Source organism: Oryx dammah, unplaced genomic scaffold, assembly GCF_014754425.2.
Source record: "Oryx dammah isolate SB20612 unplaced genomic scaffold, SCBI_Odam_1.1 HiC_scaffold_18, whole genome shotgun sequence".
NCBI lineage: Eukaryota > Metazoa > Chordata > Mammalia > Artiodactyla > Bovidae > Oryx > Oryx dammah.
The window spans coordinates 60,331,534-60,357,685 of NW_024070202.1; the positions used below are offsets into that span (position 1 = coordinate 60,331,534).

General features: G+C 43.0%; 1 protein-coding gene across 3 annotated transcripts in view; it reads left to right on the top strand.

Moving 5' to 3' along the window:
* Positions 1-26,152, top strand: part of ELMO1 (engulfment and cell motility 1) — a 568,433-nt gene that overhangs the window by 101,338 nt on the left and 440,943 nt on the right. For all 3 annotated transcript variants that reach the window (XM_040260178.1, XM_040260181.1, XM_040260177.1), the window contains exon 2: positions 11,903-12,052. In XM_040260178.1, coding sequence (XP_040116112.1) covers positions 11,975-12,052 — 78 coding nt within the window. In that variant the 5' untranslated portion in view covers positions 11,903-11,974. The remainder of the gene's footprint in view (positions 1-11,902; positions 12,053-26,152) is intronic.

Consider the following 26,152-nt stretch of genomic DNA (forward strand, 5'->3'; position numbering starts at 1 on the left):
ATGACAAAGTACTGCAGACTGAGTGGCTTACACAGCACAGATTTGTTGTCTCACAGTTCTGGGGGCCGGAAGTCTGAGATCAAGGTGTTAGCAGGTTTGGCTAAGTGAGCCCTCTCTTCTTGGCTTGTGCTCAAATGATCAAGCCACAAGATAAGAAGATGGCTCTCTTCTCACTATGTCCTCAAATTGTCATCCCTTTGTACGTGGGTCCAAATTTCTTCTCCTTATAAGGATACCAATCAGATGAAATAGGGCTGCCCTAATGACCTCATTTTAATTTAATTATCTCCTTAATGGCCCAATCTCCAACTACAGTCACAATCTTAGATACTAGGAGTTGCGACTTCAATCTGTGAATCTAGTTCAGTTCAGTTCAGTCGCTCAGTCGTGTCCGACTCTTTGTGACCCCATGAGCCACAGCACGCCAGGCCTCCCTGTCCATCACCAACTCCCGGAGTCCACCCAAACCCATGTCCATCGAGTTGATGATGTCATCCAACCATATCATCCTCTGTCGTCCCCTTCTCCGCCTGCCCTCAATCTTTCCCAGCATCAGGGTCTTTTCCTGTGAGTTAGCTTTTCACATCAGGTGGCCAAAGTATTGGAGTTTCAGCCGCACCATCAGTCCTTCCAATGAACACCCAGGACTGATCTCCTTTAGGATGGACTGGTTGGACTTCCTTGCTTCTCCAACACCACAGTTCAAAAGCATCAGTTCTTCGGCACTCAGCTTTCTTTATAGTCCAACTCTCACATCCATACATGACCACTGGAAAAACCATAGCCTTAACTAGATGGACCTTTGTTGGCAAAGTAACGTCTCTGCTTTTTAATATGCTGTCTAGGTAGGTCATAACTTTCCTTCCAAGGATTAAGCGTCTTTTAATTTCATTGCTGCAGTTGCCATCTGCAGTGACTTTGGAGCCCAGAAAAATAAAGTCAGCCACTATTTCCACTGTTTCCCCATCTATCTGCCATGAAGTGATGGGACTGGATGCCATGATCTTCATTTTCTGAATGCTGAGCTATAAGCCAACTTTTTCACTCTCCTGTTTCACTTTCATCAGGAGGAGGAAATAAATGCAATAGCCCACAGGAGGTATCATGACCGAGATGAGAGGTATCATCCTCTGGAGAGTATGTAAATATTTGGAGAAAGTAGTTCAAATTGCTGAGATTTTGTATCTTCATTCATTTATTGCAGATAGTGCCAACTGTCACTTGGGGCTGGGGTAAAGAATAACTGAGAAAGTATGTATGTCAAATGCCCAATCCAGTGCTTGGTCTCAGCTCATCCCTGCCCCTTTCTGCCAACTGTCCCGTAGCCTCCATGGTGACAGTTCAAGCCTCTGTGAAAGCATTTTTCTCTGCAAGTTTGCAGCCTATTGTAAGCCAAAGGTATCTAATAGCACATTCCCCCTACGTGGCAAGTAAATGGGCCAAGTTATTAGTGAAATACCATATGAGGTTTTCACGCACTGCATATCCATACAATGGGATATTGGGTTTCATATGAGGTTTTCAAGCACTGCATATCCATACAATGGGATATTGGGTTTTGCATTTGATTTAGTTCTCTCTTTTCTTCACTTTCTTCTGAATGCTTATGTCTTACAAAGGGTTCTCCCCCATTTATGAAGTCATAACGCTTCCTCCTTGGGCCCTCTGCTCTTCTCTCAATGTCCAACAGTTTCCTAATGGAGATGGCGAATCTGAAATGGCAACCGCACCACGCGTCACTCCCTCTGGACCCTACAATGTGGGAAACACGAGTCTACTCCCCCTGCTCCCATGGTCTCTGGAGATCACGGCTCGTCTACGTGACTGCATAACAAACCTTAGTAACAACCCTTTCTTAGTGTACATTTCCGAGTCACCTTTCTACAACATACATTTCCACCTGCACCCACGAAGTCCTGAACCCCTCTTCCTTTGTCTAGCCTTTTCTCCTCGCTTAATCACCCCTTGCTAAGATGGTTATGAGCTCCAAATTTTAACTGTCTCTTTGAGTTACTCCTCTCTGAGTTCTTCGGCATGTGCAGTCATTGTATGAATAAATAAATAAACTTTCATTTTCTTCTTTTAATTTTTTTTTTGTTGTTTAATTTGCAGTCCCCAGCTGAAGAACCTAAGAGGATTGAGAAAGGGGATTTTTGTCCCCTTCTCTACAGTGAAAGGCTACTCTCAGAGCCACTTTCAGAGGTCCTTTCCCTTTTTACATAACTTGGATACCACAGGAAAATGTTGTCTATCTCTTTTTCTATCTGGGACCACTGAACATTTAAAATCTGGAACTAGTCCTCCCTCCCCACTATTCCCATACTCATTATAAACCTATTATCTGTCACAAGTAGATAATGATGGTGAGTGGACCAGGGGACAGCTTGCCTATGGAGGAAAGGAAGAGACAGAGGAGTTGAAGCAAATTGTTTCTCCAGCTGTTTGCTATTTCTTTCCCATCGATCTGCCTTTTGACTTCTACTGGCCCATCTGTCAGGCTCTTTCAGTACAGTTGTGGGGACACATGGTTCACAGGACAATCGTGTTAACTTTCCCGCTACACAACTCCTATAGAACATCCTTATAGGCTTGATTTTCTATTCTCTTAATAGGGTTTGCTGGTGTAATGGGAAGGCTAGAAATAAGATAAAAGAGTTCAAAGCCATTCAGAGACCCAAAGCTAAAACTCTTATGGAAAATTCAGGGGAAAAAATGGGTCAGATATTTGGGAACTTCATGAACTTCAAGATCTAATCAAACTGCTGGAAAAACATGCAGAGACATGACACATCTTTAGGAGACTTAAGTGGAATGAGTTTCAAACACGACATGTAGCACTTTGGGCTTAGAACAATGCACAGTGATACGTTTCTAGATAGGAATCAAGAGTGATCTCTCTCCATTGTATCAGAGACATGACCCAAAGATAAGGAGGAGACATTCAGCAGAATAATAAAGACAATTTCAACTTGCTCAGGGTTACATCTGACATGAGGATTTTGGTAACTCACTTCTAAGTAAGAAGTGACTCCTTTTTTATTCATTTAATTTACTTAACTGTAAACAAGTCCTTTGACATACATATTAAGGTTGAAGAATCTTCAGTTCAGTTCAGTTCAGTCGCTCAGTCGTGTCCGACTCTTTGCGACCCCATGACTCGCAGCACGCCAGGCCTCCCTGTCCATCACCAACTCCCGGAGTTCACTCAAACTCACGTCCATCAAGTCCGTGATGCTATCCAGCCATCTCATCCTCTGTTGTCCCCTTCTCCTCCTGCCCCCAATCCCTCCCAGCATCAAAGTCTTTTCCAATAAGTCAGCTCTTCACATGAGGTGGCCAAAGTACTGGAGTTTCAGCTTTAGCATCAGTCCTTCCAAAGAAATCCCAGGGTTCATCTCCTTCAGAATAGACTGGGTGGATCTCCTTGCAGTGCTAGGGACTCTCAAGAGTCTTCTCCAACACCACAGTTCAAAAGCATCAATTCTTCGGTGCTCAGCCTTCATCACAGTCCAACTCTCACATCCATACATGACTACTGGAAAAACCATAGCCTTGACTAGACGGACCTTAGTCGGCAAAGTAATGTCTCTGCTTTTGAGTATGCTATCTAGGTTGGTCATAACTTTTCTTCCAAGGAGTAAGCGTCTTTTAATTTCATGGCTGCAGTCACCATCTGCAGTGATTTTGGAGCCCAAAAAAATAAAGTCTGACACTGTTTCCACTGTTTCCCCATCTATTTCCCATGAAGTGATGGGACCGGATGCCATGATCTTCATTTTCTGAATGTTGAGCTTTAACCCACCTTTTTCACTCTCCTCTTTCACTTTCATCAAGAGGCTTTTTAGTTCCTCTTTACTTTATGCCTCTGCCATAAGGGTGGTATCATCTGCATATCTGAGGTTATTGATATTTCTCCCAGCAATCTTGATTCCAGCTTGTGTTTCTTCCAGTCCAGCATTTCTGATGATGTACTCTGCATATAATTTAAGTCAGCAGGGTGACAATATACAGCCTTGACATACTCCTTTTCCTATTTGGAACCAGTCTGTTTTTCCATGTCCAGTTCTAACTGTTGCTTCCTGACCTGCATACAGATTTCTCAAGAGGCAGGTCAGGTGGTCTGGTATTCCCATCTCTTTCAGAATTTTCCACAGTTTATTGTGATTCATGCAGTCAAAGGGTTTGGCAGAGTCAAGAAAGCAGAAATAGATGTTTTTCTGGAACTCTCTTGCTTTTTCGATGATCCAGCGGATGTTGGCAATTTGATCTCTGGTTCCTCTGCCTTTTCTAAAACCAGCTTGAACATCTGGAAGTTCACGGTTCACATATTGCTGAAGCCTGGCTTGGAGAATTTTGAGCATTACTTTACTAGCATGTGAGATGAGTGCAATTGTGTGGTAGTTGAGCATTCTTTGGCATTGCCTTTCTTTGAGATTGGAATGAAAACTGACCTTTTCCAGTCCTGTGGCCACTGCTGAGTTTTCCAAATTACTGGCATATTGAGTGCAGCACTTTGACAGCATCATCTTTCAGGATTTGAAATAGCTCCACTGGAATTCCATCACCTCCACTAGCTTTGTTCATAGTGATGCTTTCTAAGGCCCACTTGACTTCACATTCCAGGATGTCTGGCTCTAGATGAGTGATCACACCATCGTGACTATCCGGGTCGTGAAGATCTTTTTTGTACAGTTCTTCTGTGTATTCTTGCCACCTCTTCTTAATATCTTCTTCTTCTTTTAGGTCCATGCCATTTCTGTCCTTTATCAAGCCCATCTTTACATGAAATGTTCCCTTGGTATCTCTAATTTTCTTGAAGAGATCTGTAGTCTTTCCCATTCTGTTGTTTTCTTCTGTTTCTTTGCATTGATCGCTGAAGAAGGCTTTCTTATCTCTCCTTGCTATTCTTTGGAACTCTGCATTCAGATGTTTATATCTTTCCTTTTCTCCGTTGCTTTTCGCTTCTCTTCTTTTCACAGCTATTTGTAAGCACCCCCACCCCCACCCCAGACAGCCATTTTGCTTTTTTGCATTTCTTTTCCATGGGGATGGTCTTGATCCCTGTCTCCTGTACAATGTCACAAACCTCATTCCATAGTTCATCAGGCACTCTATCAGATCTAGGACCTTAAATCTATTTCTCACTTCCACTGTATAATCATAAGGAATTTGATTTAGGTCATACATGAATGGTCTAGTGGTTTTCCCTACTTTCTTCAATTTAAGTCTAAATTTGGCAATAAGGAGTTCATGATCTGAGCCACAGTCAGCTCCTGGTCTTGTTTTTGTTGACTGTATAGAGCTTCTCCATCTTTTGCTGCAAAGAATATAATCAATCTGATTTTGGTGTTGACCATCTGGTGATGTCCATGTGTAGAGTCTTCTCTTGTGTTGTTGGAAGAGGGTGTTTGCTATGACCAGTGCATTTTCTTGGCAAAACTCCGTTAGTCTTTGCCCTGCTTTATTCCTCATTCCAAGGCCAAATTTGCCTGTTACTCCAGGTATTTCTTGACTTCCTACTTTTACATTCCAGTCCCCTATAATGAAAAGGACATCTTTTGTGGGTGTTAGTTCTAAAAGGTCTTGTAGGTCTTCATAGAACTGTTCAACTTCAGCTTCTTCAGCGTTACTGGTTGGGGCATAGACTTGGATTACCATGATATTTAATGGTTTGCTTGGAGACGAACAGAGATCATTCTGTCGTTTTTGAGATTGCATCCAAGTACTGCATTTCGGAGTCTTTTGTTGACCATGATGGCTACTCCATTTCTTCTGAGGGATTCCTGCCCACACTAGTAGATGTAATGGTCACCTGAGTTAAATTCACCCATTCCAGTCCATTTTAGTTCACTGATTCCTAGAATGTCGATGTTCACTCTTGCCATCTCTTGTTTGACCACTTCCAATTTGCCGTGATTCATGGACCTGACATTCCAGGTTCCTATGCAATATTGCTCTTTACAGCATTGGACCTTGCTTCTATCACCAGTCACATCCACAGGGTATTGTTTTTGCTTTGGCTCCATCCCTTCATTCTTTCTGGAGTTATTTCTCCACTGATCTCCAGTAGCATATTGGGCACCTACTGACCTGGGGAGTTCCTCTTTCAGTATCCTATCATTTTGCCTTTTCATATTGTTCATGAAGTTTTCAAAGCAATAATACTGAAGTGGTTTGCCATTCCCTTCTCCAGTGGACCACATTCTGTCAGACCTCTCCACCATGACCCGCCCATCTTGGGTTGCCCCGCAGGCATGGCTTAGTTTCATTGAGTTAGATAAGGCTGTGGTCCTAGTGTGATTAGATTGACTAGTTTTCTGTGAGTATGGTTTCAGTGTGTCTGCCCTTTGATGCCCTGTTGCAACACCAACCATCTTACTTGGATTTCTCTTACCTTGGGCGTGGAGTATCTCTTCACGGCTTCTCCAGCAAAGCGCAGCTGCTGCTCCTTACCTTGGATGAGGTTTATCTCCTCACCACCGCCCTTCCTGACCTTCAATGTGGGATGGCTCCTCTAGGCCCTCCTGCTCCCACGCAGCCACCGCTCCTTGGATGTGGGGTTGCTCTTCCTGGCCGCTGCCCCTGGCCTTGGACTGGGAGTGGCTCCTCCCGGCCACCGTCCCTGATCTCGGACGCGGGGTAGCTCCTCTCGGCCATTCCTGCGCTGTCGCAGCCTGGCACTCTCGGCTGCTGCCCCGACCTCGGACGTGGGGTAACTCCTCTTGGCCTTCTCCCTTCGGGCATGGGGTCCTCCCGGCTTCTGCCCCTGACCTTGGACGTGGGGTAGCTCCTCTCGGCCGCGCGCGCAGCCACCTGCGCTTAGTGCGCCGGTCGTAGCCGCCTTAGTATTGGAATAAAGTAAATTAATCAGCAACCAAGCCAGAACCTTGTAGAATTCTCCACTCATTCCCTAGGCAGGGAGGACCACAAGGCAGAGTGGTTAAAAAAGACCTCGCCTACACTGCCCTTTAGTGGTTCTGGAATTTTAGTTTGCATAAGAATTATTATATCATGGAGTTTATTACATAATCTCATGCAGCTTATATTTACTGGGCAATTTTGACTAGACTTAGTTTTACTGCCAGTAGCTCTGATGAGATGTCAGTTGCAGAAAGGATGCATTCAACCAACAGCATGCATGAGATGCCTGTGGGCCCTGGTATGTAACTGTGATCAGGATGTGTACCCTGTGGTTGGGGGAATTTGACCAGAAAACTCAAAAGCTGTGAGCACTGTGTCTGAAAATGCAAAGATGCCAGGAGACTGCATTTGTTGACTGAAATTTACAAATACTTTTGCATCTCAGTGATGCCTGACCAAGCACTGGGTCTGAATGTTCATGTTTCTTTGTGAGCCTGTCTTGTGTCGCTTCAGCCATGGCTTGCCCTGATCATTAGTATCTGCCCAGAGAACTCGTCATGTGTTAGTCACTCATCTTTGTGACTCCATGGACTGTAGTCCACCAGGCTCCTCTGTCCATGGGATTTCCCAGGCAAGAATTTGTTGTCCTTCAGATGCTCAGTCATGTCAGACTTTTTGCGACCCCATGGACTGCAGCACACCAGGCTTCCCTGTCCTTCACCATCTCCCAGGGTTTGTTCAAACTCATGTCCATTGAGTCCGTGATGCCATCCAACCATTTCATCCTTTGTTGTCCCCCTTCTCCTCCTGCTTTCAATCTTTTCCAGAATCAGGGTATTTTCTAATGAGTTGGCTGTTTGCATCAGGAATACTAGGTAGACATTCTCTTCCCAGAGGATCTTTCTGACCCAGGGATTGAACCCAGGTCTTCTGAATTGCAGGCAGATTCTTTACCATCTGAGCCACCAGGGAAGTCCTGAGAACTTGGCAGCTCACACCTGAACTGGAGGATAATTTTCCCCTCAGAGGACATTTGGCAATGTCTGGAGACATTGACATTTCTGTAACAGCTAAAGAAGGTTATTGATCTCTAGTGGGTAGAGGCCAAGGATGCTTCTAAACATCTTACAAGGGTGAGAAAACTTGAGCTAGAAACATTCTCTTCTGAATTTCAACAGTAGAAACATGACTATATATAGAAGGTAACAGTTTCTTCGTGGAAATATAAATTCAAGAGGATAAAATGTGGACTTCTGAGGATAATGAGGTGGATGGGATTATTCATTCTGTAGTTGCAAACCTGACTCTACCCATGGGAACCTGGCTGTACCCCATCTCTGCTGCTTGTTAATGTGGGGAAAACTGATGAGCACTAACTGGGCTGGTTAGGTGAGTTCCCAAGGGGTGCTCCCAGCCTCTTTGCTCTCAATGGCTGCTTTGTACACCGCTCCTATGTTGTTCTCTACAGAGGCACAAGGAGAACTGTGTTATTCTATTCTCACCTGTTCAACAAGTTTTGTCTGAACAGTCTTTGAGAAATAAATATCTTTTAAAGGAAAAAAAGCACACTTGGCCTTTGATTCCTGGAAGGCCAGATGACCTCTTTCAAAGTAACTCTAGACTATTTTGTGTAGAGTTGGGAGGAAATTGCTCAAAATGCATTTTTATTTCTACTGTCTATTATCTATTCTCTTCAACACCACGATTATATGTTCTTTGGTTTGAATAGTGTTACCTGATATTTGCACTGAGTCTATTCTCACTTTAGAACTTGTTTTCTTAACTCTTATTCTAGGATATGTAATTCAATATGGATCCTGAATTGAAGTGATGTGGTACAGATAAAATACACTATCCTTGGAATTCTCAAGTGAATTAAAAGAGTGTACAGATTATGAAGAAATCTGTCCCAGTGCAGACTGCCTGCTTGTATTTGCACTTATGAGACCCATAATTATGTAGTGGTCTCTGTTGTTGAATATTCAATTGTTTTCAAGTTTTGGGAATTATAACCAAAATGGCAATTGACGTTGTTATGGTTGAGTTAATAGTTATTTCTTAAGGAAACATCCTATAAAAGTAAAATTACTCAAAGGGAATATAAAATTTTAAGGCCTTGAGTACAATTTGCCAAAGATATCTGTAGAAAGTTGTACTAATTTATACTCAGAATAGATAGATATGCATGGACATGAGCTTTCTTTTTTAGAAGTTATGACCAAGAGTTAGTGTAGGAATGTCTAGGAGGGTCAAGAGGATAGTGAGTGAACCTACCACATTGTGACCCCAAACTGTTGGAACTCATTCTCTTATTACACTTACTCTTACTTACTTGACTTTGGCCCCTCACCTGTTTCAGGAACATGTAAGGCATGCTCCTCCCTCAGGGCCTTTGCACTTGCTAGTTGAGAAATAAAATATTGCGTGCCATATTGGTAAGGAAAGGATCTAGCCACCATGTTACAGTGGGCCCAAATGTGAGTCCTGAGGGAACTCAGGAAGGAAACAAAGAATGTCTGCCATCTAGCAGTCATCAGAGTGAAGCCACTCCTCTCCTCTATGAGAAAGCACTTCTGGTCCCAGAAAGCTGAGGTGCGCATCAAAGAATGATTTCGGTGAACCCAGACTCTTGCATCTTACCATATACAGAGAAGCACTAAATTCCTTAACTGGAGATATCTAGTGTTCTTTTATTAACAGTAATCTATTGTTTTGACTTCCTGGTATGGTTGCAAAAACTCCCATATATTCTGGCTCACTACTTCCTCTTGGGAGTAGTTTACTCAGGGTGATTTGAGATGCTGCCTCCTGGGCTCAAAGTCCTAAGAACATCCACTGAATAAAACATAACTCTCAACTTTTAGGTTGTGCATTTTTATTTCAGTCAACACGCTCTTGGCCTGTGACATGATTTCCCCAAGTGTTCGCATGACTCACCTCCTCACTTCTCATAGGCCTTTGCTCACATTCTGCCGCTCACTGAAGCTTCCCCTGGCTTCCCTATTTAGGACTGCATCCTGCCCCTCCCACTCAGATATACTCACAGACTTCAGATCCTCCTTCCCTGACTTATTTCTCTCCATGTCCCTGATGCCACCTAAGGTACAGATTTGCTGCTGTATTCTCAGCACTGAGAAAACAGCTGGCACAGAATTAGGCTCAACAATTATTTGTTGAATGAGTCACTGAACCACTGCTTTGGAGGTATGCTCCTGCTGGTTAGCACTGATTATCTTCACACCAGGCTGGCTTCATCCTCCTTGGCCAGAGGGGCAGCCGTTTTGTTTTGGTTCATTTCCCTTACTCGTCAGCTCTGGTGAAGTTAGTTATTTATATCACTGCTTGTGTTGTTATTATTAACTGGCATGAGGCTGTCACTATTAGCTCTGTTATCTCTATAATCTTAGCCATGTTCAACTGCCACAGACAGGGGTTAGTAACTGACAAGCCCCACTCTGGTTTGATAAAGAATCAGTTGCATATGTTTGACTAGAAGCTTTATACAGAGATCAATTTCTGAATAAAAGACCAAGAACCCAGTAGAAAAAGGGCAAAGTATCACTTCAGTTCACAGTAAAGTAGACATGGGACTTTACATCTTTACGTTCAACTTCCCTCACAATAAGAGAAATAGACATTGGAAGTACATTGAAATATATTTTTTCAATGCATGGAGGTGTGCAAAAGTTCAATCTGTTGGTGAATCTGTGTAAATAGGCAGACTCATCCATTGCTAAAGGGAGGGTAGATTGGTACAACTCTCACCAGGGAGGGATATTTGGAGATAGTATCAGAATCTAAAACTGCTTATACCCTTTAACCCAACAGTTTTACTTCTGTGAATCTACTGTAAAGATATACTTGCAAGTGAGCACAACGATGTATGCATAAGATTATTCACCAGAGGCTTGATTATAACAGCCAGAGGTGAGAGATCACCCAGTGGCTCATGGCAGGGGGCTCGCTCTTCAGATAAGACACTTCTATACAAAGAATGACTATGCGGCTGTAGGAGGAACCAGGACACAATGTTTATACTGATACAGAAGGTTTTAGAAGACACAGGAGATGAATGAAACAGGGTCTAGAATGCTGCCTTTTATATAAAGAAAATGGTAAATATGTGTTTTAACATTTGACTTACATGAAGAAATTCTGAAGGGACACATAAGAATCTATTAACAGTGGCTAGCTGGATGGATGGGGATGGAAGTTATATCTGTTCAGAAGGAGGGAGATTCACCCTGTCTTTACACACACTTTCTCGCTCTCGCTCTCGCTCTCTCGTTTTGAATTGCATGAATGTTTTACCTGTTCAAAAATATTATGTTAAAAAAAAAGTTCTTAAAGAAATGAGGGAGTCTGGGAGAGAGAGGCAGCAGAGGATTAATCTTACTTCTTTTGTGTAAGCAACACTATTCATTCCAGTGAGAATTCAAGGTCTGTTCTGAATGCTGTATTAACCAGCACAGTTAATTTTCTTTGCATCTTGTGAACTGGCCTTGGGGAGGGAGTGTGTGTGTACATGTGTGTGAACCATGGGGCGTGGCTCCTTCCTCATGATATCCTGGTTGCTATAGTGCAGAGCTCTATTTGTGACACCCAGAAAACACTTTAAAGAAATGCTGCTTCCTGGCCATGACTTCCTGGGCAATCTGTCCTTCCGGAGACTGTTGAGCACAAGGAGTTTGCATGTGCTTCTGGGCAGAGTGAGCCAGGCGCATTCAGACCCCGGGCACCGTTCAGAGCAGAACTGGGCAGTAAGGGTTCCACCTTGCTTCACACTGGGGACTTGGGAGCCTATCCCTCGCCAGCGCCTCATCTCCTGGTGGCTCTGACCCCAGGGCATTGGTATCTTCCCCTCCTCTGCCTTCCCTCCTGGGAGCTGCCACTGAGTGGTGCAGTTGGCACCCTGAGTCTTCTGCACCCAGAGCCGTTTCTCGTACCTAAACCACCAGTGAAAACAGGAAGTGATAAAGCAAAATTCACCCTGAATTTGTACTGAGCGACTTCTCTTTCTCTTTTGGTCATTCCTCATTAGGTATAGACACGTGCAGCCGTTTACACCGTAGGATCCCACTTCCACTGGCTTTGGACGTTCTAGGAATTTGCAATGCCGCCACCCGCGGACATCGTCAAGGTGGCCATAGAATGGCCGGGTGCCTACCCCAAGCTCATGGAGATCGACCAGGTTAGTAGGACTGGCAGTCATTTGGCGGTTATTTTAATGTCCTTTCTATTCTGAATTTCTCCCAGACTTAGCTCTTTTTTCTCCTGTTCTGTCTCTGGCTGTGTTGAAAAATTGGTGTGATAATAGTTACAGTATAGTTTGATTTCTGTACCACATGTAGTGGTGATGGATGGGGTTTTTATACTTGTCCAGCATCTACTCAGGGTGAGTCAATACAGGGTTTGTGTCCGAAGCTGTGAAGGAGGCGGGCGGGACAAGGGGACTGGACTTGGGCAGTTGATGCTGTGGAGCTGTCCCAGCACCGCCTTGCAGAGACTCATGACTATGAGTAGATTGTTTTATTATAGACAACACAAAACTTAATTTTGGGGGTCACTCTTCTCTGGTTTTTGCAGAAGCAGCCAAGAAGTACAATGTGACTTTGTCCTATTACTATTTTGATTATGAAATTAGCATAGAGGGGTGGGTCTTGGGTCCTAGCCAGTTGTCATTTCATTATTAGAGTTAAATGCACTGTGGGTCTAGTGTATTGTCTGGTATATGAAAAATGCTCAGTAAATTTTTACTGTGTGAGAAAATATCACAAAGATTTTTAGCATGGTTTTACCTATGGAAGCATCCTTTAGCTTGGGCACTGAGTCTTATGATGTAATTGATTGCAGGCAATCTCAGGGAGGTTACTTTTGTCATTCTAGAGTAAATGACTTAAAAACAAAAAAGTTCAAGACCTAGTATATGCTTAAGGGTCTCATAAAGCATGTAGTATGGGGTTCTGGATGGCTTTCTACATTTTCAAAATTAGGGTACCATGGCAACTCTACTTTTTATGTACTCAATACTATTTTATAATTATGCTCTATACTTTTTTTCTGGTCAGATTTTATTATCTGGTTGAAGACTACTAGAGGATTTGAAAGATATTGTGTGCATCCAAATGATTCATTAAATTATAAAGGTCAAGTGAGAATTAGTTGAGTTAGAGCATGAATGTAAGGAAGAGTAAATTTTGTTGTAAAAAAGGTGTCATCAGACCAACATGTCATAGTCATTGTAACTGCTCTTTGAGGCAGATTTTGTTGACTTTAGAAGCAATCCATGAAAGTAGAGAAGTGCGCTCAGTAATTTTATATACATTTGTGTCAGACAACAGTTGTTTACACTTTTTCACGTGCTGTTTGAGAGAGGATACACATTGAATATTACTGCAAGATATGGCTGGGCTACTTGGTGAAGACTAAATATTGTTACGATTATGTTTGTCCACAACCCACGAGAACAATTGTTTCAAAGAGATAGAAGTTGGCTTCTCAAGTCCACAGGACTTCTCAAGTCCATTGTACTTCCCTGGTGGCTCAGACGGTAAAGCATCTGCCTACAATGTGGGAGACCTGGGTTTGATCCCTGGGTTGGGAAGATCCCCTGGAGAAGAAAATGGCAATCCACTCCAGTAGTCTTGCTTGGAAAATCCCATAGATGGAGGAGCCTGATAGGCTACAGTCCACAGGGTCGCAAAGAGTCAGACACGACTGAGTGACTTCACTTTCTTTCTTTCTTTCAAGTCCAGGGCCGTCCTGGGCTGGCATGGTGCTCCAGTGTCATGGACCCAGGCCCATTCTGTCTTGTTGCTTTGCCTTGTCTGCAGGTGGGGTTGAGGATCAGTTACTTAAGCATCACCTAGGAGCTCACTAGATATACAGACTCTCAGATCCTACCCAGACCTCCTGACCCAGATGTGAATTTTAACAAGATCCCCAGGGGATTCCTTGTATAGTTAAGTCTGAGAAATATTGAACTGGACACCTGTGCCCAAGCCCGAGGCCATATCAGAACCACTTGGGGCACTTGTTTGAATGTTCTCTGGGGCCCCATCTCCAAAGATTCTAAGTCAGTGGTTCAGGTAAACTATTTCTTTTTGATTCTGCCATGGCCAAGGGTGTTTGGAAACCTCTTCTTTAAGACAGCAGTTCCTGACATGCACTCTTAGGGGCCTGTGGAATCAGTATCCTGTCCCTGCCTTTGGGGATGGCCCTTGTTATATGTGTGTCAATAATCTTTCTAAAATATTCTTTTTATTTGGGAACAATTTTAGATTGACAGACAAAATACAAAGATTTTTAGAGAGTTTTTGTACAACCTTCACTAAGTTTATCCTGACGTTAACATCTTAATATAACTGTGGTACATTTGCCTCAACTATGCAGATTACTAGTAATTGAACTACAAAATTTATGAGGATTTCATCAGTGTTTCCACTAATGTTCCCCTTCTGTGACAGGATCCAATACAAGAATACCAATTGCGCTGTAATATATCCATCTTGTTTCCTCTGTCTTCTCCAGTCTTTGACAGTTTCCAAGTCTTTCCCTTGTTTTTCACGGCCTGCTAGTTTTGAGGAGTAATTTATTTCAATACAGTTTCACACACAGAAATGGCAAGAATAGTACAAAGAACTCCTGTCTACCTTTTATCCAAACTTACTAATTATTAATATTTTGCTTCATTATTTTTTCTCTCTTGTATACATATCCCCTTTTGAACCATTTGAGTGTGACTTAGAGGCAGCATCTCTCTTTACCCCTAAATAATCAATGTGTCCTCCTTAAGAACAAAATCATTCTCTTACATAACCATATTCTCTTTATAGAAACCAGAAGATAAGTTCAACATTATCATCTAGTTCAGAGCTCAAAGCCCATATTCATATTTCATCAGTTATTCCAATAAGATCCTTGATAAGCGTTTTCCTCAGGCTGACATCCTTTCAGGATCCTGAAAGGATCAATCATAACAATACATTTTTTGTCATGTCCCTCTGGTCTTATGGGTCTTGAATGGTTCCTTAGAGATTCTTTATCTTTCCTGACCTAGAAAGTTCTGTAGAGTATGCTGCTGCTGTTGCTGCTAAGTCGCTTCAGTCGTGTCCGACTCTGTGCGACCCCATAGACGGCAGCCCACCAGGCTCCCCCGTCTCTGGGATTCTCCAGGCAAGAACAATGAAGTGGGTTGCCATTTCCTTCTCCAATGCATAAAAGTGAAAAGTGAAAGTACAGTTGCTCAGTCGTGTCCAACTCCTAGCAACCCCATGGACTGCAGCCTACCAGGGTATTTTGCGGGATGGCCTTCAGTTTGGGTTTCTCCAATGTTTCTTTCCAATTAGATGCATGTTTTGCATTTTTGGCAGACAGAAAGGAGAGGTGAGGGTCCTCTTCAGCGCATCACATCAAGAGGTACATAAAGTTGCTTTGTCTCATTCTTTGTGATGGTTCTAAATTTACAGATGCTAATATTGAGGTTCTTAGAAATTAGATGATTTCCTAGTCAGTGAGACCAGAACACAAACACAGGCCTCCTGTACAGTGAAGACTGAACTTTTCAACCATTGGCTAAATTGTAGGCCTCCTGCTAATGCCATATGGAGACCTCCAGTGTTAAGAGACCCAGTCCCTTTTTGCCCGGCAGTGGCTGAAGTTGGAGTGAGTGGCAGCCTTGCTATCAGGTGTTGTTTCTTGATGGAGTTGGAAGTTGGCGCAAGGATCGGAAATGTATTTGCGCCAGCAAGGAAGACGTGGGCAGAGTTTTCTCCTAATCTTCTACCTTGTTCAATAAAGGTCACATCTCCTGCTTCTCTCCCATCACATTTTCCCTTTGCTCCTTTGTTCTTAGCTACCATTTCACTACAAGGTATTTCTGGAAGCTGGTTGTCAAGCATGGCTGCTCTGTCTTCTCCCCGAAACCTCCAGTATCCCTCCACTTGTCACACTGTGTCGTCCTTATCTATCAACTTAAACTGGTGGTCCTCAAACCTGAGTGTGTCAGGGCAGCTTGTGAGAAACAAACATCCCAGGCCCACTGCAGAGACTGAGATTCTGCCGACCAGGGGTGGACCCTTAATCTGGTTTGCGACAAGCACTAAATGAGTCTAGAGCAGAGTCACCCCCATTGGATCCTGCAGGGGCTTGCGAGGAAACCACCTTGAGCCTGAATTACTCCATTTCTGAATCCCTTTTTTTCTAGGGCTTGCTGACCAACCTTTCTATATAAGTGAATAATTAATGACTAGTGGGGAGAGGGAGATTCCTGAGTGGGGATCGCGTCTGCTCAGTTAGGGCCCGTCTCGGTTGCAGGGGATGTCTACTTGGAGTGGATTGGTTTATCTTCATTCTAAATTTTGAGGGAACAGTTCTGTGTTTCTACTCCACAGGAAAAGCCCCAAGGAACTTTTTATAAGTGAAGTCTGCTCTATCATATGAGGCTCTCAAAAGAGCTGTCATCTAGCTTCTTTGTTCATGGCGGCGGCCCCTGCTCCTGTCTTCACTGTCTCTTGCTGGCTTTCAGCCTCAGGAACCATTTTTGGTTTTAGGGGATCATTGTCTGGATACACAGAGCCAAAAAGGCTTCCTGTCCACTCTTCCCGTTAACCTAATGTTTTCTGAACAGATTTTTTTTGTCAAGTGTGTAGAACCCCCAGCTCTTTGACAAGAGGCATAATGCAGTGTGTCCTAACAAACACAATATGGGCTCTGGGACATTTAAACCTGTGGGGTGGGCCCAGTGGCCCCCTTTCTGTGAGAGCCCAGTTAGCCTCTTTGAGCCTCATTATCTTCGTCTTGTCAAGTCAAGATAACAAGTCACCACTTTTATGATCATTGTGAACATTAAAGAAAATATATTGAAAAGAATAGAACGCTGCCCAGTTCAGAGTAATTACGCAGTAAAGGCATTATTGGGCTTCCCTGGTGGCTCAGCGGTAAAAGAATTTGCCTGCAATGCAGGAGCCACAGGAGACTTGCATTTGATTCCTGGGTTGGGGAGATCCACTGGAGGAGAGCATGGCAACCCACTCCAGTATTCTTGCTGGGAGAATCCCATGGATGGAGGAACCTGGTAGGCTATGGTCCATAAGGTCACAAACAGTCAGACACGACTGAAGTGGCTTAGCATGCGTGCAAAGGCTTTACTGCTGCTCATTTAAGCAAGTTCTCATCCAATAAGAGAATGAGATTGCTCAGGTTTTCTTTTTTACCTGCCCTTCCATCGTGAACGGTTGCCCACCTTTCTCCTTTTTCTGCGTGACTTTGTACATATTTAGGAAAGAGAAAAAGTTAAAGGGCAAGTGGGAGGGAGGCATCACCTAGTAATACAGGAACATGCGAATTGGCCACACAACAAGTTCATGCTATGGAATATTCACTGGCTCCCTAGTACTTCTCCAAAATATTTTCTCCCACCTCTTGGCCACCTGCTAGTATTCTGGGAAGCAGCTCCTCTGTCTGCTGCACTGTCTTCCTCCTGCCTCTGTTCTGCCCTCCCCTGCCTTTCTTTACGAGGAGTACACTGAAGCTAGAAAGCCACCACTCCAATCTGGGCCTCAGATATTCTCTGCTGTGTATTTGCCCAGAAGGGGTGATGGGAAGAGATGCATGGTTTTCAACCTCAGTTCTGCAGATCCTCCTCAAATGGTTCAGGGTGAGGGGTGTGTGCGATAGGCGTCCAGGCTCTCCATGCTCACTTCTGCCACAGCAGCGGCTGTTGACCTTTTCTCACTTTTGGATGCTTTGGGGAAAGATTTTGTTTGAAGAAAATATACCACAATTAAAAGAAAAAGTCACGGATGATCCCTGAGTTTCCTGGTGACCCTGAGACTTGTCAGATTCTTTGACCTGCCTTCGTGTCCTGCTGTGATTTTTCTCTTACATTATCCCAGGTTCAAGGTATTTGCACATGCTGTGAGCAGTTCTCAAGTACCCTCTTGCTTTGGGCAAGCTGCCCCTTTACGAGTATGTCCCTGCCCATATTTGCACTTTTCTTTCCCCCCATGTCTTATACTTTCTAACAGCCAACTGCTTGGGTTTCTTCTGCCCTGTCTTACTCCCTCCACTCTAAATCTTGGCTTTGCTAGTATCACACAGAGCCTCCTTTCTGCTCACGTCTTTTTCAGTCCTGTTGTAAAGCAGTTGTTTCTCCATCCTTCTAATCCCTACCCCTCCCTCCCTTTTTTTTTGGTTGCACCACGTAGCATGAGGGATCTTAGTTCCTTGGCTAGGGATCAAACTCACATCACCCCCTACAGTGGAAGCACAGAGTCTTGTTTGCTGGACTGCCAGGGAAGTCCCATCCTTTTAATTCCTTATACCATTTTCTTTGCCTGTAGATTTTGTTTACAGTTAACATAACTTGAGCCTGCCGTTATTTACATTTTTAAAATGTGCCTGTGTCTTTTGAAGTAGATTATAAGCTTCTGGTGGTCAGTCTGTTTTATATACATTTGTATTCTGCAGGCCATCACATTGGTCTCTTTCTGTGGGATGACTTTTGGCTTGAATCGTGAGTAGTAAAGATAAGAATAATACATTGGTATTCTCCATTCTTCAAACAGAAAGAAATCACAATAGCAACCTCTCTTCATACATGGTTGCAGATTTTATTTTTATAAAAGGAACATAGATGCATGTGTTTTTAGGCAAGCGTGCACAAAATGATTGCTCATGGTTTTCCCTCAACTATCTGATTTCTGTAGTATATTTAAGCTATCCTATTTCTGTAATATATTTAAGATATAATTCAATATGCATAAATTTGATTTACCCAGGACCTTTTCATGGCTCACTCATTGCATAAAGCACATTGAAGTTTTTGTGCTTGACACAGGAGTTTAACTCATTCTAGACATAGTACTAGTAATAGTGGTAATATTAATAATAACATATACCATCCAGTTAACACATATGATATGCCAGGCAGTGTCATAAGTGCCCTGCATGGAGTACTTCATCCCCTTCCTAAAGCCTAGCAAGGCAGGCTTTACACTTCTCATTTCATAATTTTTCCGAGTTACCTGAGATCACACAGACAGGATGTTATTGATTTGAATCCAGATTGGGCTTCCCTGGTGGCTCAGAAGTTAAAGCGTCTGCCCACAATGCAGGAGACCCTGGTTCGATCCCTGGGTTGGGAAGATCCCCTGGAGAAGGAAATGGCAACCCACTCCAGTATTCTTGCCTGGAGAATCCCATGGAGGAAGGAGCCTGGTAGGCTACAGTCCACGGGGTCGCAAAGAGTCGGACACGACTGAGCGACTTCACTTTCACTTTTGGGTGACACTAAAAAATCCAGGCCGTTTGTACTAAATCATAAATCTGTTCAGTAGTTCTTTTTTAAATTTCATTTCAGCTTTATTGAGGTACAATTGACATATGGTGAGAACAATTCATTTCTTTTCTTCTAAAAATATTTATTTATTTTTTTGGCTGCAACAGGCCTTAGTTGCAGCATGCAGGCTCTTCAGTCTTCATTGCGGCATGTGGGATCACAGATACCAAACCCTGGGCCCCCTGTGCTGGGAGCGTGGAGTTTTAGCCACTGGGTCACCAGGGAAGTCGGGAGAATAATTAAGTTCTGTTCTCTTAGACAGTTTCAATCATACAGTACAGTATTATCAACTGTAGTCACCATGTTTTATATTAAATCCTCAGGCCATGTTCATCTTACAGCTGAAAGTTTGTATGCTTTGACTGATCTGTTCATATTTCCCTCACCAACCTCTGGCAACTTCTTTTCTACCCTCTGTTTCTAGGAAATTGATTTTTTTTTTTGGTAGAGTCCACATATGAGTGATATTGTGTGTGTGCTTTGTCACTTCAATTGTGTTCGACTCATGCAACCCTATGGACTGTAGCTCCCCAGGCTCCTCTTGTCCATGGGGATTCTCCAGGCAAGAATACTGGAGTGGGTTGCCCCCGCTAGGGGATCTGCCCGACCCAGGGATCAGACCAGTATTTGTCCTTCTCTGTCTGTCTTATTTTGTGTGTTCGGTAGTTCTGTTTGGGTCTCCGCACCCCTTATGGCTCCATTTAATGGCTCACACCAGTAACAACAGCCTTGTTTCAACAGACACTTCTACCACTGCCAGCTTGCCTCCTCCGTCCACTGCCAGGATGATTTCCAGGGACGCATTGTATGATGAAAGCCAAGTCTGAATGTATTTAAAAACTAGGGAAAAGATGGTGAATGGTCTGGGTTATCACTGAAGGAGCCCACCTGAAATGAGACAGAGCCTTGAAATGTGGGGGTTTCTTTGGGGTTAGACACTGGGAGAGGCAGACTGGCCTGGGGCTTACAGGCACAGCCTTTGGATGGGCTTATTTGGACTCAAAATCTGGGTTGCCACTGAGTGCTGTGTGACAGGGGACAAGCCTCCTGCTTTGTAAGGATGAACTGTCAATATTCTCAGGTCCTTCCTGACTTTGTGGGGATTCAGTGAGGTAGTCACTCAGCGCCCTGCTTAATAATCATTTAAGCCAAGTATGATTTTTTTTTCAGGGTCATACATGAAATAGAACCATTTTCTTATGTTTCAAGCAAGACTGGAACCGATAATACAAACTTTTCCTTAAGTGCATTAAAGTTATCTCTTCAGCCTAAAAACCTGTAATTCCCAAGACATTTAAATATTGAGAGCCTGGTGAACTAAAACAACAATTGAGCTCCAAATAAAGATTCTGAATTCAGATGCAATCACGTTCAATTCAGTTCAGTTCAGTTGTGTCCAGCTCTTTTCGATCCCATGGACTGCAGCACCCCAGGCTTCCTGGGCCATCACCAACTCCTGGAGCTTACTCAAACTCATGTCCATTGAGTCAGTGACATGACACCATCCAACTGTCTCATCCTCTGTCATTCCCTTCTCCTCCCGCCTTCAATCTTTCCCAGCATCAGGGTCTTTTCCAGTGAGTCAGTTATTTGCATCAGGTGCCCAAAGTATTGGAGTTTCAGGTTTACCATCAGTCCTTCCAGTGAAAATTCAGGACTGATTTCCTGCAGGATTGACTGCCTATCCAATCTAATCTATTTGTCACTTCCACTGTATAATCGTAAGGGATTTGATTTAGGTCATACCTGAATGGTCTACTGGTTTTCCCTACTTTCTTCAATTTCAGTCTGAATTTGGCAATAAGGAGTTCATGATCTGAGCCATAGTCATCTCCCCCATGTTGTTTTTGCTGACTGTATAGAGCTTCTCCATCTTTGCTGCAAATATAATCAATCTGATTTTGGCGTTGACCATCAGGTGATGTCCATGTGTAGAGTATTCTCTTGTGCTGTTGGAAGAGGGTGTTTGCTATGACCAGTGAGTTCTCTTAAACAAAACTCCATTAGCCTTTGCCCTACTTCGTTTTGTACTCGAAGGCCAGATTTGCCTGTTATTCCAGGTATCTCTTGACTTCCCTGCAATCACATAGAATACACAGTTTGAGTATATTTAATACTGCTGAGCAGTATGTTTAAAAATAGTTAAGACTGTAATTTTAATGTAATGTGTATTTTGGCACAGTGATCGTAATAAAAAAGATCCCATAGAATCAAGAAAATGAGACTGAATTTCTGGAAAGCAAGGTTCTACCCTTGCCCTGCAGAAATGAAGTCTTGTGCCTGTCCTGAACTCTTTTCCTAAATGGTTGTATTACACTGGACTTCATCAATCTCAGCACTATCGACGTTTTAGACTGGAGAATTCTTAGTTTTGCTGTCTGTGCTTTGCATTTGAGGGCTTTAGCAGCATCCTGGCTTTTACCCACTAGATGCCAGTGGCATTCCTTTCCCCATCTGTGAAAACCAACAGTGTCTCCAGACATTGCCAATGTCCCCTGAGTGGTGGACAAATTTCCTCTTATCAAGGAGGGACTAAATCAGTGGCTCCAAGCTTGGTTCTGCATCTGAATTGTTTATGGCACATATTAAACACAGAGAGGATTATTTGTAGATGTGGTTCCAGAGCTGGGGATTCCTGTTTCCTCAAGCTTCATAGTGATGCTGATGTTCTTGGACCCAGATTTAGAAATTGTTGTTGTGCGGTCCTATACATTTCTCTCTGCTGGTGCTGCCTCCCCACAGTAATGTTTAGGGAGTCCTTAATGTTTCCTTCAGTACAATGGTCCTAATAGTTCTTCACTTTTTCTTACTTTATAAAGAATACAAACATGACACTTTCAAGAGCTTATCTGGTCTCGCTTAAGGAAAGTGGGATGAAGCCTGTGTGATGTTACACTGCTGGGTTTTGTGCTGTCGTAACCAGGTGGGATGATACTGAGACAGGAAAAGTCATGGCTCATCTGATTTTTGCAACTGTTGGATTTGGTATCGTAACAGCTATTTCTTAAACTTCCCTTAATATAAAGTGACCGAAGAACTTCCCTTTCTGGTTTTAGCTCTCTCCCGTTGTATGTGAGAGTGTGTATAATCTCTTAAAATCTTTGAGTTTGCCATGCTTTGGAGGAGAAAGATGGAAAACATGTTTTCCCTCAGCTGAGAACCCAGGTTAATTGCACAAGCATGAACTCTAGCATTCTGCTTTTTTTCTGAAGATGAACTGCAGATTTCAGTTTGCTTTCTAGGTAGGTAGAGGTGATATTCTCCTCCGTCTACTTCTCTTTCTCAGCTCTGTCACTAAGAGCAGATTGGGTAACTCAGGACAGAACCTTTTATCAACCATGTTTCCTTAAGATTTTGATGACTAAGACATCTCACATTTCTAGAACCTTTCGTGTATGTCACACTGTGTACTTCGTTTTCCTGTTAGGTCAACTGGCAGTTTGTGGTGGGGTATATAATTATGTAGCTTTCGGCATGAAGCAGGACTCTGGGTTCTCATAAAAAGGTGCTTTGTTCTAGAGAAGGGCAGCTTGCACTTTGTCTCTAGGGATATGTAGACCTGTGCAAGGTGCCCAGAACTTCTCGGGAATGAGAGCAGCCTCAGGGGAAAAAAAATATTTGATTTTTTTTTTTTTTTTTTTTTTTTTTCTAGAATTTCCATCAGATGTACTCATGAGTTCTCTGAGTCAGTGGTACCACCATGGTGCTGGACCACCTCCCCTGCAACTCCTAAAGTCTCTCAAATAGCAAATCCTGTGGAATTTACCTCCTCAATGGTTCTTGATTCTGTCTGCCTTTTCTTGATCCTCACTGCTCTTGCTTGCCTCCACTTGCCTCCTTGGCTGGCCTCCTGGTCACCACTCTTACTTCCCCTCTAATGCATTCTCCCAGGCCTAGCAACCTTCAGTGCTTTCCCACTGCACTTGGAATAAAATCCAGACGTTCTGGCTACGAACCTGCTATCCCCAGCCTTTGCTCACCTCCCCAGCTTTGATTAGAGTTACCGCAACTTCCACCAAACTCCTATCTTGGTTCTAATTATAAAGGATTTACTTTCTTTCATAGCTGCACACTTCTCAGAGCCATTACAAATGTGTTTTTCTTCTAACTGGAAGTTACCAGCCTTTCATTTCTCCGCTCATCTAACTCCCATTCCCTCTTGATCCCAGATGAAATGTAAACTTCTTAAAAGTCATCTGATTTCTCAGATCAGATGAAGGCCCTTGTTATATGCATTTGTAACAGTCCATATGGCTCCGCTTATTCATTATGTGATGCTCTGCACAGGCCATGTGTGTTCCCAGTGCCTAGAACATGCCTGATGTGTGGGAAAGTGATAAGAATAGGAGCAAAGGAGATAGGTGAATTCTATACCTTGTCTGTCTGATGATGCAATTAAATACAGTTATGAAACGAGTGGCCCTCTGAGAAAAACGTCCCTCCCCTTGTTCCTACCACGCATTCTAAATATATGGTTTTATCTTATGAATTAACTTTATGAAGATCTATTTTTATCCTTCCATCAAAGCATCCCATAATCAAAAGATAGCCAAATGAGTTTGAGATAAGCTATATCAATTTTCAGAATGATTATAGATGGATCATTACACTGCAGCACGTTTGTGGTGATATATTTGCATTCATCAGCCTTATCACCGTAAGATGCTCATAATTTCCACCGTCACATCATTCTTGACCTCCTGACCCATATGAACAGCTGCCTGTCTGTTACTTGTTTTGACCATCTAGATGCCCCTTGCACCTCAAACTCAACATAGTCAAAATCAGTCCTCGTTGTTCCTTCCACCCCCAAACCTGTGCAGTTTTGCTTTCCTTAATATCTTCTTTTCTCAGTGATATATGAACATATACCCAGTTTGCTGAAGCTGCAACTACATGTCTTCCTAGGTTCTCCTCTTTCCCTCAGCTTTTCTGTACAGTCAGTTACCTCAGAAAACTTGCATCTGGTCCCTCTTTATCACACAGGCTGCTGCTGCTCCAGGTGGGTCTGTTCCATCTGGTAAACGTAGAGGAACACAGCACTCAAGGGAGGACTTAAAAATAAGTGTGTCATGGACCCTCAAAGGAAGAACTTTAAAAGAGAGAGAATAGTATCTTCACAAACAGGAAATTATGCACATAAAATGGGTAGATATAAATTGAGAATAGATAAATTTGAGAAGGAAACAATTGAAAATCTCATAAATGTAAAAGTAATAAATAAAATGTAAGAAAAACTCTACAACAGGAAAAAAGCAGTAAAATGCATAGAGTTACTCTATGGTGGGTTTGGCTAAAGAGAGAACCAGTAATGTGGAAGTTGGAAATAAGGAGTACATCCAGAATATATTCCAAAAGATAAAGGAACAAAAAATACAAATGTGAAGTTATCTTGAAAGGACGGGTGAAGAAGTCCCATCCTGTGTCTAACTGGCAATCCTACTAATAAAGAACAAGAATGGAAGAAATGGTGGAGAGGTAATATTTGAGATCCTGCCTAGTACTTTAATTCCACATGGGCCTCTAGATCTGGCCCGCTGGATGGAGGGTGTGTCATGAGGAATTGTATGGACTCAATACTCTGTCCAAGAGTCATGAAATAAAGGGAATGTTTCTCAGCAGAAGGTTTCACTGCACGTGATGTGATCTGCATTTTTAGAGGTTCAAAATTTAAGAACTGTTTTGTGAGAAATAAAATTAAATAAAAGAGATTAGTTAGACAGTAATTAGTTGCAGTAGCCCAAGTGAGAAATAATTATGTCATGGCCTAGGACGGTGACCTGGAGAAGGGAATGGCAACGCACTTCAGTATTCTTGCCTGGAGAATCCCATGGACAGAGGAGTCTGGTGGGCTACAGTTCACAGTGATGCAGAGGGCCAGATATGACTGACGTGACTTAGCACAGCACAGGATAGTGACAGAAGATACAAAAAGAAGTGAGACGAGGGAGCACGCTGTTTAACATGTTGAGATCCTCGTACAGTTTTCTCACTTGTAGGCTTAGTAACATCATCTTGCAGTGGGGATATGGTAGTCACTCAGTAAATGATAGCTGTTGCTATTATTATTATCGGAAGGGCTGACCAAATGACAATAGACAATGAAAGTGTGGGTTAATGACATGTCAAAGGTAGGGCAGTTTAAAAGTTCTTGATGTAGTCAGACGTTTGCCTATTTCGGATCCTCCCAGAAGAGCTTGTTTTATTGTTCTTCCAGGCTGTGGTTTAGCCTCAGGTAGCCATGGTCACACTCATGGGACATATATTTGAGACTTGGAAGCCCATGTTTCTCCACTACTTGCTGGCACGTTTCTCAGCACATCCATTACCACTGAAGAAAGAAGGATGGGGGACTTCCCTGGTGGTCCAGTGGTTAAGAATCTGCACGCCAATGCAAGGGACGCAGGTTTGATCCCTGGTCAGGGAACTAAGATCCCGGGTGCTGTGGGGCAACTGAGCCCACGCGTCACAACTAAGACACAATGCCGCCAAATAAATAAATTTTTTCGAAAAGAAAGGTGAATTGGTGCTAGTGCATCCACTCATGGTAAACCACTCATCCACTCAAACAGTAAACCAACTCCATGGCACAGAGAGACAAGAAGTAGAAGAGGGGGAACTAGAAAGTAAAAAAAGAGTAAACTTACTTCTTAAAACTCTCTTTGCCACGACTTAGTATTCTTTTGACAGCTGTCTTACGTTGGATGTCAGTTTCTTTGCAGTTGATAAACATTCATAATCCTGTGTTTAAATTGAACTTGAACCCTACTTTGCCTCCAGAGCTTATCTGGCTTTTTCATATCTACCCATCAGGTCTGCTATTACTTTATCCATCACAGTCAGCAGTCGTTTCTATTTATTCTATCAAGCTTGTCTGACTTTTTGTCAATACTTTCATACCACGCACATAAATAGGATTAACCTTCCACATATGAGCTTAGCACAAATAAG